General features: G+C 40.0%; 1 protein-coding gene across 1 annotated transcript; it reads right to left on the bottom strand.

Moving 5' to 3' along the window:
- Positions 1 to 1661: 1661 nt before the first annotated feature.
- Positions 1662 to 8563, bottom strand: LOC117963771 (G-protein coupled receptor 157-like). Its single transcript, XM_034904914.2, has 4 exons — positions 7572 to 8563; positions 4547 to 4760; positions 2988 to 3182; positions 1662 to 2662 (listed from the first exon to the last, which is right to left on the bottom strand). The coding sequence occupies exons 1-4, from the start codon at positions 7943 to 7945 to the stop codon at positions 2465 to 2467; spliced, it is 981 nt and encodes a 326-aa protein (XP_034760805.2). The 5' UTR covers positions 7946 to 8563; the 3' UTR covers positions 1662 to 2464.
- Between the last annotated feature and the right edge of the window lie 6592 nt (positions 8564 to 15155).

The following is a 15155-nucleotide window of genomic DNA, read 5'->3' as shown; positions in this document are numbered from 1 at the left end:
GGCTTTTTTTGTAATCGCTTTGTGTTCTACCTCGTACAGTAAGTAGATCACTGTAAATCTCTCCCACTGACGCACTATTTCAGGATTACATATCACTTCCTCAAAAATGTTGTTTTCAGAAAATTCTGAAACAAATACAGAAAGGAAACTGTGTGCAGCAGGCTTACCTCCAGACCACAAGGTCACTGGTTCAGAACTGGCAACACATACTGCAGTCAGTCAGCCTGGAGGTGTTCTTTGTTAACACTGAGCACAGTGCCCAAAGTAAAGCAAAAGACACAGGCCCCACTACCTCCGTCAGCTTCACCCGTTCTAGAATGATGCGTCTCTCTGGCTGTGTTCAAGAGCAGCAGTGTTTTGTTCCCCCCCCTCAGTACTAACAGAAAAAATGATTTTGACAAGCATGAAATGAACCATGCACTGCACTTAATGTAATTCACCACATTATTAAATTCAAAATCAGCCCGGTGTGTGTTCCTCCACTCAAGTTTGTAAAATGTTAAACACGGCTTTGGATGGCGGATAAGTAGGGTTGAATAAGAACATGAAATGCAAAGAACGGGGGAACAGGGTAGCAGTACATAAACAGATACTCTCTTCAATAAACAGTAAGTAAAAATGCTTCAAGCGATTAAGAGAAGTGAAAGCAATCCCAGCATGAGGAAGCCCAGAGAGAAGCGTGGGGTGTGCTATCCTGCTGAGACAGCGCTGGGGCTGACCGAGGTTCTGTGCTCACAGGACGAGAGAACACATGCAGTCTCAGGTTTCACAAGGCAGTGCAAACTGCTGGCTCAGGGGAGTGCAATCCATGATTTCAGATGAATAGGAAACAAGACGTTCCTCAACTCAATCTGAAACTCTTAAAGCAATCACAAGGTCACATTACTAATCACTTGGCACGGTGCCAAATCCTGTACAAGCTGTTTGTTTGCACAGGCCATCCGTAGCTCTGATTTCACAGGAATGCAACCGCTTACCGGGGGAGGGGGGGTTGAGGCAGGGAGCGTAGTTGAAAAACTTTCACCCAGATTTAACTGCGGCTGGCTTCTGAAGCCTGGATTCAAGTCCTTGGATTTCATTTGGCAGTGAGGGATGGGAGCACAAGTCTTTAGGTAGACAAGCATTTCGTGCCTTCATCAGTGTGAATGTAAATACTGAACCAGACAGGTGTATCTGGGTACAGGCCGAAACCGTGGTAAGGCCTTTAAAACCAGCAGAGAAATTTTTAAATAGCCATACCTTTACAATGTCAACCCTCTCTCTATGTATTAAACTGAAACCGAAATAATAAAGGATATTAAGGTCTAGAACATTATCATTTTGTGATTGTTGTTGCTTTCGAGAATTGTGGCTGGGTGGAATTGGTTAGTTCTGTTTTTAAGAAACGTTTGTGGTGAAAGTTTACAAGAAAAGGGAACAATCCAAGTTAAGGTTTTATAACAGTCTGGGTCTGTTTAGTCTAATCTGTATCGAACTGCATTTTCCTATAGCAGGGTGTCTGTTTCCTTTCTGTCTCAAGAAGAAATCTTAAATGGACAGTTAATACAACCCCAAGCAGATGGGATCATATTTCCACTAACCTACACAAGAAATAAATTTGCTTTGGCTTCATACTTCAGGTTTTCAGATTTGTATTTAGGCTTTTAAAAGTACAAGTCCTGAACAGTTTTCATTTTTATTTTGGGAAGAGGGATGTGAAAGCTACATATGTTTTGAAAGAGCCATCGTGTTATAAAAGACATCCCTCCACCAATAAACACTTCACATTCTCTCAAGTAAAATCACTTGGTAACCCTTTAAAGCTGAATATAAAAGCCACTTGTCTGGTCAAGAGCCCTGTGCCTCTCATGTTACTCTTTACAAATGAACTACAGAATGCACTATGGAGTAACATAACATTGACTTAAAAAAATCCAAAACATTAAAAATTATTTTGTACAGAGCTGGCATAAAGGGTATATCCACACATACTGTGGCTTTTCCAGCCGAGGTAGGGACTGAATTTGGGTTCAGTTTTTTTTTTTTTTTTTTTAATGCAAAAAATACTGTCATTTTAAAACTTCCAAATTCTCCTTGAATTCCAAATCGACCAAGAGGCTTGCGTTTCACAGCAAGATTTACTTGAAAAACATTTTGCAGAATAGACGAAAATTCAATGCAAATGACCCAATACAAACAGTGGCACCTTTAAATGGAGCACGCCAACCACATAGGCGTGATATGACTAATTCTAAGAGGGGAACGAGTAAGGTTCTAATGCAGCATTATTACCTGGTAGTGTGATACAGTACAAGCGTATTCATTTTTTAAATAAAGCCCAACCCCCCCTTTGCATATGTGTGCTTCGCTCAGTGCGGTACAGTACAGTCCAACCTTGTCTTTAAGGCACTCCGCTGTGTGCTCAACTTGCTAGTACACTGCTGTGTGTGTCCTGCTAGTTAATAAACATTCTGGTCATTGCTCTTCAGCCCAGGCAGACAGGCAGCTCGTCTGTGCGTGGTGTCTCGACAGGCTGTTGGTTGCTATCGGATCCCCTGCAGCAGGTACAGCCAGCCTCGTACCTGCTGCAGCACAGCGCGGACGCCAGCCGCGATCGCACCACCTGGGTGCAGAGGACAAACATGATGCAGTTGGCGCCTCCCTGAAACGTGTTTCCAACTCCCTGCGGAAACAAAGCACAATGCCGATTAGGGAGGATAGATTCCGGTGAAACATAAAACACCTGGTTTCACAGACCCTGATTAGCACTGATCTAATGCTATTTTAGGCAAGGTAGTCCAAGATTAGTGCCAAATCAGGGTATGGGAAACCAGCTGTTCTGAAAGAAGTTTCATATTGTTTTGCCAGTGTTACATTAGGTCACAGAAAGTTAAAGAGTTAGCCACAGGCAGATCTCTAATGCTTTACTGATGCGTGCCGGATGCAGTCTGTATCCTGGTTCATGCTCTAATGCAGTCACGTCGCAGCGGGTGAAGGATGAAACTCACATGCAGGATTACGAGCATCGGGTTCTGCACCGCAGGGGACTCGGCGAGGGTGAGGACGAAGCGGATGGTGCTCCAGATTCGCAGGGTGATGAAGATGACAGGGATGAGCGTTAGCTTCGTGTCCGCCATGGAGGATTGGAACTGAGACATGGGGTTAGCAGCCAGGATGGGCCTGTACTCCGACAGAGCGGCGTGCTGAAAACACGAGAGCAAAACCGTTCAGGGGCAAGCTTCATCCAGGACTGCACTGGCCTTTAGTACAGCCTGGAACTGAATGCAGATTACCCAAAAAACACTACAGACTGAATCAATGTTAAAAAACAGTCCTTGCATGCACATACAGAGCGCCCTCATAATTGTGTAATAATTGCACAGTATTTGAAAGGCTACAAATATTTATATGACAATGTAGCGTGTGACAGAAAGACAGAGAGCCAGACGGACACACACAATCAATCAACACATTAGGATCGCCATTGTTTTGAAAAAAAAAAAAAAAGGAACCAAGATATATTATATATATATATATATATATATATATATATATATATATACACACACATACATATATTATTATATATATATATATACACACACACACACACACACACACACACACGTCTCAAAACAGAAAACAAGCAGAGAGCTACACTGTACTTTCATTCAAGAGATATGGTGCTTTTGCACGCTCTGTTAAAATTCCTCCTGGGAAACAGAACCCTTGCTATCCATCATTCTCCCCATAATGAAGTGATTTCCATACAAGCGTTTTATATATTGGTCCTGGTATATGAGATGCCACTTGAAATATGACACGCTCTCCATTATGAAACTTCATTACCTGCTGGCTTAGTGACAGCGTCATTAACAAGCTTTATCAAGTCGTAAGAATAATTATTAAATGGTAGATGTACAGTACTGTACAATAATCCCCAATATTTGGATAATTGTGGACATGCATTTTAAACTACAGCCTATACAAAGGCATATATTTTAAGTCATGCCAGAAAAATGTACCATGCTTGATCCCTTCAATAGGATTTGGATGTTCTCATGATGCAAAATCATAAGGAATGATTAGGTGTTTCCTAACCCCCCCATGCAACTCCCAGAGGAGAAGGGCTTTGACCTTAACATAGCTACAGTATACTTCACTTGTGTTCCCTCCAGCACAGCTGCCTAGAGGCAGAAAACCCCTGTTTTCTTGAGAGTCCCTGGGGAAGTTAAAATGTATATACAGTAGTACAATTGTACATTTTAAATGTCATTTATTTGATTATTGTATTTCTAAGCTCAGCATGATTAAGTGTTTAACAGCTGTGGATGACCGCAGTGCAGTGGTAAAACTGTAGGTCAAAAACAGTTCTTGTAAAACAGCAGGTTGTACCATGAAATATCTAGGACATGTTAGGATTTTGAGATTCTACCTTATCATTAATTTTCTGTTACAATCAAAGTCTGGTTCAAGTGTGGTTTAAACATTCGTTTGAGACAAGCACAGTGAATCGCACTACGTAATGCCAGCTCGGTTACGTAGTTGAAACAGTGATTTTGCTTACCGCAGTTTTAATGTGCTTTTTGATTAGGATGTAAAGGATAGGGAGAGTGATGTAAGCCAAGATTTCCCAGACTTTTCCTGTGAGCAGCATCCAGAGAACTTGGTCGCTGGCGTTGATACTGACCCAGCACCAGCCCACGGACACGTTGGAGGCATCGTAGCCAATCTTCTGCAGGGACACTGCTGCTATGGTGATCCCCAGAGGAACGCACCAGCTGAGGAGAAGAAAAGCAAATAATTACAGTCAAGCTGCTGCTGATGGCTGCCTTGGAGCCTGGTGTCTCCTGGGCTGTGGCTTAATGAGGCTTTAAAATCCAGCCTTTACCTGGATTACATTCAAAACATCTGGACTGTATGGAATAAAATCCAGCGGTTTATGTGTGTAGAAAAAAAGGATATCCCCACAGACACAAGACTTGAAGCACCACCTTGAAACAGCACCACCACCATCAAACAAAAGCTCACAAAGAGGTGATCATCAACGTATGTGTGAAGGATTTGCTGCCAAACACACAAGGGAAAGCCAATGCTTTCACAACGCTTCAACAGCAATTCTTAACATAGTTATCCGGGGGGGTAACAATCCCAGCAGTGATCCACCAACAGCCCCAAAGCAGCCTCAGCAATTCAACAGGGCAATTATCTCATGCCTCCCAATCCTGCTAAGAAACACAAGCTTCCTCTCCCCTGATAATGTGCTTGCTACTACTTTTCTGTGCAAGCCACACTGGTGCTTACTGCTGCGACTACTACGACAACCCCCAGCAGTAGGAGGTTATACAGGACTGAAAAATATACAGGCTCTGGTACAGCTCATGAAGCAAAACAGTATACACAGTAATGGTGTTTTGTTGTACCGATAGACTAGCTGGCCAGATTCGGGTGAAAATAAATAACTTATACCTTTCTTAAATTAAGCCAATAATCCATTTAATTTTATCAAGTCAAGCAAGGCTTGTGCCAGATAGTTCACTACTTTTTTTTTTTTTTTTTACAAAGCCCCTAATCTGCAGATCACAAAGTCAATTGTTTTTACAGAGCTGCCCTAGCATAGAGCCAATGAGGCACTGCCCCTTTAATGAAATTACATTTCCATGAACTAATTCACTGAAAGCTGCATTTATTTCTCTTTGCGCGGCAGAGTTAACTGGCTAATCAATGTTAAAGTAATCTGTAAGAAAATGCATCAGCAAATTTTTGCGTATCACGTCAATAACAGATTGCATCCACTAATCATGAACACGGCAATGCATTTTGTAAATGGCTTTATTCACTGTAACTTGGCAAACGGAACAGAATTAGATGCCTTTATGCGTTCATTTAATTAACATTCATAAAAGAAAAACGGCCAGGATACGAATGATCACGGATTAATCACTGCCAACGTATTAAAATCCCAAGAGTTATATTGTCATACAGCTGTGGTTAGTGTTCTCATACATGTTTAACGAGTGCACAACTTATTTAAAAAAAACTAAATTTAATTTCCTAATTGCAGATAGCTGTGTGACAGCGGTGTTGGACCCAGGTGCTGCATGGCAGGGATGGAAATATGACTCCCACTGCACAGCAGTTTGATCCATTCCAGGTTGTAGAAGGAGCTTAATAAGACCTGAGCTTGTAACCTATACACAATGGCTAATCAAGCTTGTGTTAAAACCTGGAATGGATGAAACTGCTATTTTTAAAGACAGAATGTGGTGATCGAGCATAAAACGACAGCCCAAAGTGTTAAACTGCTGCTTCTTGACAGGAAGCGGTATTTTAGCTCATAGTAGTGATAGGCAGCCCTTTAAAACATGCACCACTGGAGCAGATCTGCTGTGTTATACAAAGTTACTCTCTGCATTGTTGTCATTCCCTGTGATATCCAGGGACCCAAAAGCTATAGGAATCAATAATTATAGACATCAAGTACATTAGTAAAAAAAATGATGACATTTTACAGGAAACAGCTGATATTTTACAGGAAACAGCTGATGTTTTGAATTTGGAAATATACAGTAACAACCATTCCATATATGCAAATAGTTCAACAAGTGAATTTCAACGGTTTCTAATCCTGCAGTCTGCATGGAGTTTGGGAAAGACCAGTTTGAGAGAAGGGGCTCTGCTATCTTACAATGTGGGAAACCCCTCCTTCTTTCTCCGAAAGTGTGGCCGGGTGATGCATGCTCTCCCTGATGCAATGCAAGTCCTTTGCAGGGGTTACAAGATTGATGGTTAATTTTCTTTATATAACCAAGATCTTAATCACTTAAATGTTGTTCTCTGTACAATTCCTGGCAAGGAGGTGATACTTGCAATCACTTAAAATATAAAAGCAGCCAAGTGCAATCATTTGTATCTGCTGCAAAAGCTGACAATAAAATAACTGCATGTCCATGCATAGTACATCACACTTCAATAAACCAGTTAAATAATGATACTGCATTATAAAAACATGATATATATATATTATATATATATATTATATATATATATATATATATATATATATATATATATATATATATATATATATATAGTTGCCTTTTTATTGCCTTTGTATTTACCTTTTCATTCTGAACATGCGCTTACTGAGCATGTAACTTGAACACAGATAAACTGAACAGTCTTCTCCCTCTGTTATTCAACTATATAACCTCAACCCCGTTGCAAAGTTGAGAGCTCAGAACAGCAGGGAACTCCCCAAACGATGCAGGTATCATATGGCTAACCCCTTCAACTCCTGGTTATAGAACTAACAAATACAGTTTCAAACGTGTTGATCATTTACATTTTTTTTTTTTTATGTATAATTATTTTATTGATGAGAACGCTTGGAAATACATTATTAAAATGTGTAGCTCTCTCTCTTTATCTATCTATCTATCTATATCTATATATATATATCTATATATATCTATATATATATATAAAAATTACAACCACCAACTGATTTAAAACCAAAGTCTACTCAACGTCTTCTGTATATGTTATAGGCCATGGTTTGATGGCAAACACAGAAAGGTAACTTTGCTTACCTGATGATGTGAAACCACAAAAGCAAGCCGTTTGCCGTCCTCTGGTCAGATCTCACAATGAAAATATACAAGTAGATGGCTACAGCGACCGTCCAGAAAAACGAGCTTGTGTTTGCAAATGTAGACACAGACCCTTGAAGCACGCAGTCCCAGGAATCCGAATCAAAATCCCTCAAAACTCCGTAAAAGTAAGAAACCGCAGACAGCAAATCGGCAACCGATAGGAAAACCAGCAGTTTCCTCGGTTTAGTTCTTAAATCAGCCCAGAGCATGTAAGTAAATATGATTAAACAGGAGCCCAAAAAAGATAAGAAGCACGAAATCAAAATAACAGCTCGCTCGTACAAAAACACTTCTGTTCGGAGAACAGCCATTGCTTCGTTCTGGTGTAAAACTATGAATGTTCTTCAACAAAAACCCAGCTTTTATCTTTGTAAAAGTAAAACAGAAAATATACAGCTTTGTAAACGCGTTCAGGCTGTGCAGAACATGTTCACTGTATTTGTCAAAGCTTACCGGGTTAGAACAACAACAAATAAAAAATTAAGAAAGAAAAAACGACTGCAGTTAAAAAAACAAACAAAGTAGACCGTAGACGATACCTCACAAAAGAAAAGTGTTTTCTTATACAGCCAGTAAATGCAACTTTACAAAAAAAAAAACTTGATTAAAAAAAAAAAAAAAAAAACTAAAATAAAACTTCGTTTTAAAGTTTTGGATAATGTTCAACTACTATGCTGCATCTTGAATAAGCATATATCTCATAACATTTTAACCCGGAAACCAAACGGCTCCTTCAGCTGCCCACCCCCTAATATCTTTATGTTTTCTTCATAATAATATCCCGAAAACAAGATCATGTGAGACAAAGTCTAAACCCTGGCCGGTGTTCTTGCGGAGGGAAAGTTGCAACACAGTCTCTCTGCAACTCTTCCGTCACCTCTCTAAAATACAGGAGAAGCGGATTACTGCACGTGCTGGGCTTCAGCACATCGCCTCCTCATGACCACAGTCGGGAGCTACAGTACAGTATTACGTTTCTGAGAGATGTGATGTGACGTGATTGGCAATAGCAACTTAGTTTGAATTTTTTATTTTTTGTTTTTTTGTGCATGTAATTTGACTGGAAGAAAGCCGTGATGCAGGAGCTGTACTCCAGTGTCATTGTTACGCAGCCTGTTCTAGATGTACAGCAATGCCCTGAGGAAATTATAAGAGAACCAATGGCAGACGCCTGCAATGGCAACATTATTAAACATCCCACAATGCTAAAGAAGAGACAGCATGCTGCTGCTGATAAGGTAGTGGGTACCATGGAAGTTCAAAAAGGTTCATATCCTTGTGATGTCACTGGTGTGTTGAAATATGCAAATGTTATGACGTAGTGCTATTCTGTATAAGATTACCCTTTGCCATTATTATCCCATATTACAGAACAACACCCAGGCAGAATACAATACAGGACAGTACGGCAGGGATGGAAATAAGACTCCTACTGCATAGTAGTGTCACCAGTTCCGTGTTTTACTACGAGCTTGATTAGCTACAGTGGATAGGTAACGAGCTCAGGTGTGTCTTATTAAACTCACGGTAAAACCAGGAATGGATCAAACTGCTATGCAATGGTACATGCTGATAAATACATGCTGGTATATTAATGCACACTTCAGTTTTATTTTGCAGTCCAATTTCTATGTCGTCTGTACCATATTTATGTGGTGTCTTATCCTCTGAAAGCCGGTAGCTCTGCTTGTAATGTAGGCGTCACAACCTCAGCGTCGGTACTCTGAGAATGAGATCATGGGAATCTTCTGTTTGCTTAACATTTATTCCAAGAACAAAAGAGCAATTCACTCCAAATACTCAAAGCTGCACTGTCTGGCAATTTGTTACACTGAACTGTAATGCTTTGATGTTTGTTTACTGCATGCTTCCAGCGTTTACAGTACCTGTATTTACACTAGCCACCAGACCTTGTTGACAGTCTAGTTTATCTACATAATAAAGATCGTTTGCACACACGTTCCACCATATGCAAGGTCCAGCTGATGCAGTATATGTGAACCCATCCCATTCAGTTCTGATAAAGCTGGTTCCCATCCCTAACAGTGCTGCAAGGTTTATACTGAATACACGTGGTTACATAAATACATTTGAAATAAATACATTTGACCGCCACCTGTTTAATGGTTAGTGTTTTAAGAAGGTTTATGCTTTAGTTATTATTCTTCGTCCTTAAAGATTCATTAATAGATTAAAACAGGAGGCTAACGTTGTATTACTCGTCAGTCTGGTTTTCTATGGGAGCTGTTTGTTTTACCTCTCACTCCTCCTGAAGGCTCATAAACATACTGGTAAACATGTTCGTACTTATTGATCCCGCTTGTCAAGCAATCAATTTCGCTGTGTTTGCTGGGAGAAAGAGCGCGCTGCAGGAATGCAGATTAGAATTAGGACATTTCCACCTCCCTGTGTTAATACGCGCAATGCTATTGAGAGCAACGCTGCTTTTTTTTCAAATGATAAACTGCAGTGTTTTACAAGCGGCTAACCCTGCACGAAAACACAAAAATAATCGGAATTAAATGTGACCTGCAGAGCTACATTCCACGTGACTCGAGAGTCCTGAGGTGACGCAGACACACAATATCAAAACCACGGTCTGCTTTGGCAGTTCTAACCCAGGGTGTCACCTGACCAGTTCACGAGTCACGACGACACCAGTGGAGATGTACAAACCATTAGGATAACACGGAGGCAGCTTGTGGCATCGGGCGCTGTCACACAGGCACGTCCAATGAAGGATCCCAGAGAGCAAGTAGCAAGTCTGCAATCATCCAGAGTGCTTCTTGTTCAATTACTTAAATTGCTTCTTTTTTTTTTTTTTTGCTTTCTCATCCTTTCATCCAATTGATTTAGCAGGATACAACACGACTCTGCCCAGATGCAGCAGTCCAAAAAAACTTCCCTTTCTTGTTTTTCCCTAGTCGACTTTCTCGTACAAGAGGTTAAACATAAAAAGATTTACAATGTTAAAATCAATTTGATCATCAGGCATGACAACTATGTGTATACTCTTGAAAGGCAGTGTGATACAACTAATGTGTGTTGCTGTTGCTTTCTGTCGTTTTCATTACTATGATTAGAATATTTTAAATCAATGCATATGTTAATATAATTGACTGTGCATGTCTTTGCTAGGAGACTTGAGGATTGCAGGGTGGTTCATACAGGAGTGTAACTTTTACTGTGCAAATAATCACGTTGATTAGTAATGTTCATGCAAGGTGTAGCTGATACTAGTCAAGCTACCTGCATTGGAATGCTTAACAGCTGAGCTCCCTCAATTAGCTCCTGCACGTGACTGCGGTAGCTGCAACATTAGCACAGGAGGTGAGGTGATCAGGTCCAGCGAGAACAGCCTACTTCACATAGCAAACACAGGAATTCACAGCGGCCAAACCCGCTGTAAATACATGCAAGTGACTCAGATATTTCATATGAATATCAAGAAAGAAACAAACTGTTTTGAGGTACCGCACGCCGACACATTTCAGGAAAAAAAATACAGTACAAGCTATTAAAATATTTTTTTACACTTATAACTTTAAAGTCTGTTTCAAAGCTCTTTTCGAAAATGCGAGATAGTGTAAGGATCCATGATGTGGTACGGAAAAGAAAGAGCACTTGTTATGTTTTTTTTTTTTCCTACAGTGCACTAGAGCGGCCATTTTAAAAAGAGCTTTGAAACAGACTTTAAAGTTGTAAGTGTAAAAAGCTGTCAGGATGTTAATAATGAAAACAAAATGACTGGTACGTTATTTAAACCATTTTAGCAGCAGGTATAATGCTACAGTGCTCCTGTAAATAGCTGTTATAAAAAGCCCCAGTTTTGTTTGGCACACTTGAGTGGAGAGTTCTAGACACTAGAGGTCTCTGTTGTAAATAAATTCACATTGTAACAAGAAAGTTTTGATGAACTGACTTTTGTGTAGGTCGCAATATTCCTAAAAATAAAACGTCATACAATTTGCTTTTTAACCATTAACTATGGGGATACGGCAGATAACCCTATATGAATTCAACATGATTGTTGTTTTAACGGTGATATATATATATATATATATATATATATATATATATATATATATATATATATATATATATATATATATATATGGACAGTCTACTTTAACATATGAAATCTATGCCTATTGCCTTTTGTTTAAATTTGAGGGGAAATGGCAGCCGAAAAAAGAAAAATGTCGACCAATTTAGTGGTACAATGTAAATATATCACCAAGTTTCCTCACTACCGTTTTTTAAAATACGTTTAGACTGTAGTTTAAAAACAGCAATTTAACATTACAGTGCATCAGCCAAAGTACTTTTACATTAGACAACTATTAATAGTTGTTCTACAGTGTTCTAATGTTTTTTTTTCAATCCATTTTTTAATCCAGTGTTATTATCCCCGCATATCATCTCCACACAGAGGACGTTTTCTGCAGCACCGTCCTGCAGCAAAGGTTTAATAGCTGGGCAATGCAAACACAAGGTGTCTCATGTTTACACATGCTTGCTGGCAGAGCAGAAACCAACAGTCACATTAACCGCTGAAGGTTGGGCTGCCACTCAGCCAAGAACTCAACATTGTGTCCTGCTTCCTGTGCCCACGCTGGACAGCTGGCGTTCCCTATTCCCGTAGCTGAAGTTCTGCAGTGGTGTCGTGTATGTGTAATGGCTAACATTTTTACACCACCTAGGATTTTAGGGTTGAGACATCATTAAAAAAAAAAAAAACTATATAAACATAATTTAGATCTTTTATTTAACATCATGTAATCAAACGCCATAGTACAGTTTTTTGTTAAGTATATGGAAAACTACAAAGCGGTATGTAATTCAATGTTAAAGTAACATTCATCAGCAGGTTTCATTCGACTTTATGAAGCAAAATGTGTTAATTCTACAAGGTGATGCAAAACTTTTGGCCAGAGCTGTACATAATACACAATATAGATCACAATATATTTTAAAGAGAGCGCTGGATCTTCAGCTGTCTCTAAATGGAAAGGGACTGACACAGCCTTGTTTGCACATGGTTAGTCGGTCTATATTGTGCTGGTCGCTAGGAGGATCATTGCAATAAAATTCTTTATGATGGAAGCCCCAGCAAACCTAGCATGCAATGTATGAGTCATTAATGGAAAGTCCAGCATGCTTTCAAATAAGAAAGAGATTGAGAAGGCTATATTTAATAGACCCACAAGAGGCTTGTCATGCATTGTAAAAGTTCCTATTAGATTTCCACAGCCGGAGGTAAACAGGCAGCTCCCAGCCAGACGGGCTCAATTTGTTAATAACTTCCAAGCCATTTCTTTCCTCCTTCTTCAAATAGGCTGTGAAGTCAGAGAAGCCCTCACTCGTGTGTTGTACACCATGTCTGATCAAAGGACTGGGTCCTCAGACCTAAATAGAATAAAGGGGACGTATTTTCCATTCAAGAGCACCCATCCAGGGCAACATTTGACATCTGCGTTTTGCTGATGCGTTGTAAAAAGAACCTCCATTTTCAGCAGCGTTAAAAGCCACAGCGTTTACAACTGAAGAGCTTTACTCTAAGGGATGTATCAAATGCTGCTTCAATGTCTGCCTGAAATTATTGAAGTGACCTTGCACCTCCAAGGGTTCTGGACTCAGCATTGGTTTGCAGTAACTAGACAGGCATTATTGCTCTCCGATCAGTGGGCACATCCAAAGTGCTATGTGTGCAAGTGGGCTATCATTGTCCCTGCTGCATAGGAGAGCTATGCACCAACCCATCCCCCACAGCATCCGTCATACCGATCTGTTCTTCACACGGAATGCAGTGGAGTTAACGTACCCATGGTTTATACCTAAAGTGGGTCAAAGCTTCTGCCTGATAAAACATGTTTGCTACTACCCGACTCTGTAAGCCCAACAGGCATTATTACCCTGCTACTTCTTTGACATGGTAGGATGATATATTTGTTCAAGCGCCGTTATCCATCCATGCATACACACAGAAAAAAAAGAAAAAAAAAAAACTGTGGCCACTTATTGCCCCCTAAATACAGCTACGTGATGAAGTAGGTATTACTATAGAAATGGCAGACTAAAAAAAAAAATCTGAAAAGGCTGATACCAAAGCTGCTATGTTAGGTGCTGTGTTAAATTGCTCTCTCTGCATCAGGAGCAGGGCTGCTGAGAAGAGAATGCTTTCTGCTGCACAGACCTGTCCTAACTTCTACTGCAGCAGAATGTCTATGCAGGGCAGACAAGGTTACCATCTGTATCCATGCCTCACAATGAATGTCCTGACCCTGTGCTTGGAACAGGACACAGCGCTGTACAGTATATCTGTGGTACATCACTGCAGCATACACACAGTCCTTGGGATCTAAGGGTAATTCAGAGTGCGTTACAGAACTTCATTGCTCTAGAATAGACCAGCATTGTCCAAAATACCCTTATAAAAGTTTTCTATAGTAAAAGCACAGAAAAGTGTAATAAAAGCATAGCGAAAGCACGGTAAAGCATAGGTAAGCATTGTAAAGAATGGTACGGTAAAGCATATTTATAAACATGGCAAACCAGGATAAACTACAGTATGGTAAATGCATAGTAAAGCCTTGGGGAAAGCACTGTAAAACTGCAAAACTACGGTGGTAAACTTTTATAAAGATAACTGCATTATAAAGTGTATACTGTAGTTTATGTGTATATTAGTAAGGGTAATTGGAGAAATGATTTTCTTGGGATATTGCTGATTTGAGTTTTCGTTTACTAAGTCATAGTTGCCACAGTTGCAGAGGGGACAGAAGTTACAGTTGCACACCCCTACTGGCCATTGCTAGAACCACTTTGGAAATGAAGCTTCTAGGAGTCTTTCCAGAAGCGGCCTCCGAGGTTGAAAAAGGTCACAAGTTATAACAAGCCTGATAAATAACAATCTAAAGAAGAAACAGCAAAAGAGAACTGCACAAAACACACATGCTAGGAAATGCAACATGTCAGAAGTGAACATGTTACAAAGCCCCCTGTAACTGACAGCGTACCTGAAGGATCAGCAGACAGTGGTTTAATTTAATGTATATAGACCAGATTAAAAGGAAGAAGTTTACTGCTGTGCTAATCTATACTTTTACAGGTCACTTGGGCCAGGCCCCTCTCTTTTCACTTGCTAAGATTAAATACATGTCCCAAAACAAAGTGGTTTTGCAGCACTTAACAGCTGTGGTTCTTGATGATAGCTTATAGAGAATCACTGATAATCTTGCAGGAAGACCTGAAGTGACCCTGAGCAGAGCAGACAGTTTTTTGAAGTGGCAGTCGGGGACAGGCAGTGGGTCTTGTGTAAGGTAACCACTTTAAAGGTGTAGCGTCCTGTAGGGTTTTACAAATATTCTGTACTTCTTTACAAATTGGTAACTGATCTGTAACTTCATAGATTATAGACACATGGTGCCTACAATCCTGTCTACTTGCCATGACGTTTGTCGACTTGACTTATTCGTTTAACGTAAGAATGCTTTAGAATAATTGTGTAACAGTTACCAG

This window comes from Acipenser ruthenus, chromosome 27 (genome assembly GCF_902713425.1).
Source record: "Acipenser ruthenus chromosome 27, fAciRut3.2 maternal haplotype, whole genome shotgun sequence".
Classification (NCBI taxonomy): Eukaryota; Metazoa; Chordata; class Actinopteri; order Acipenseriformes; family Acipenseridae; genus Acipenser; species Acipenser ruthenus.
The sequence above is the reverse complement of the archived record's forward strand: the minus strand, read 5'-3'. Positions and strand labels throughout refer to the sequence as shown.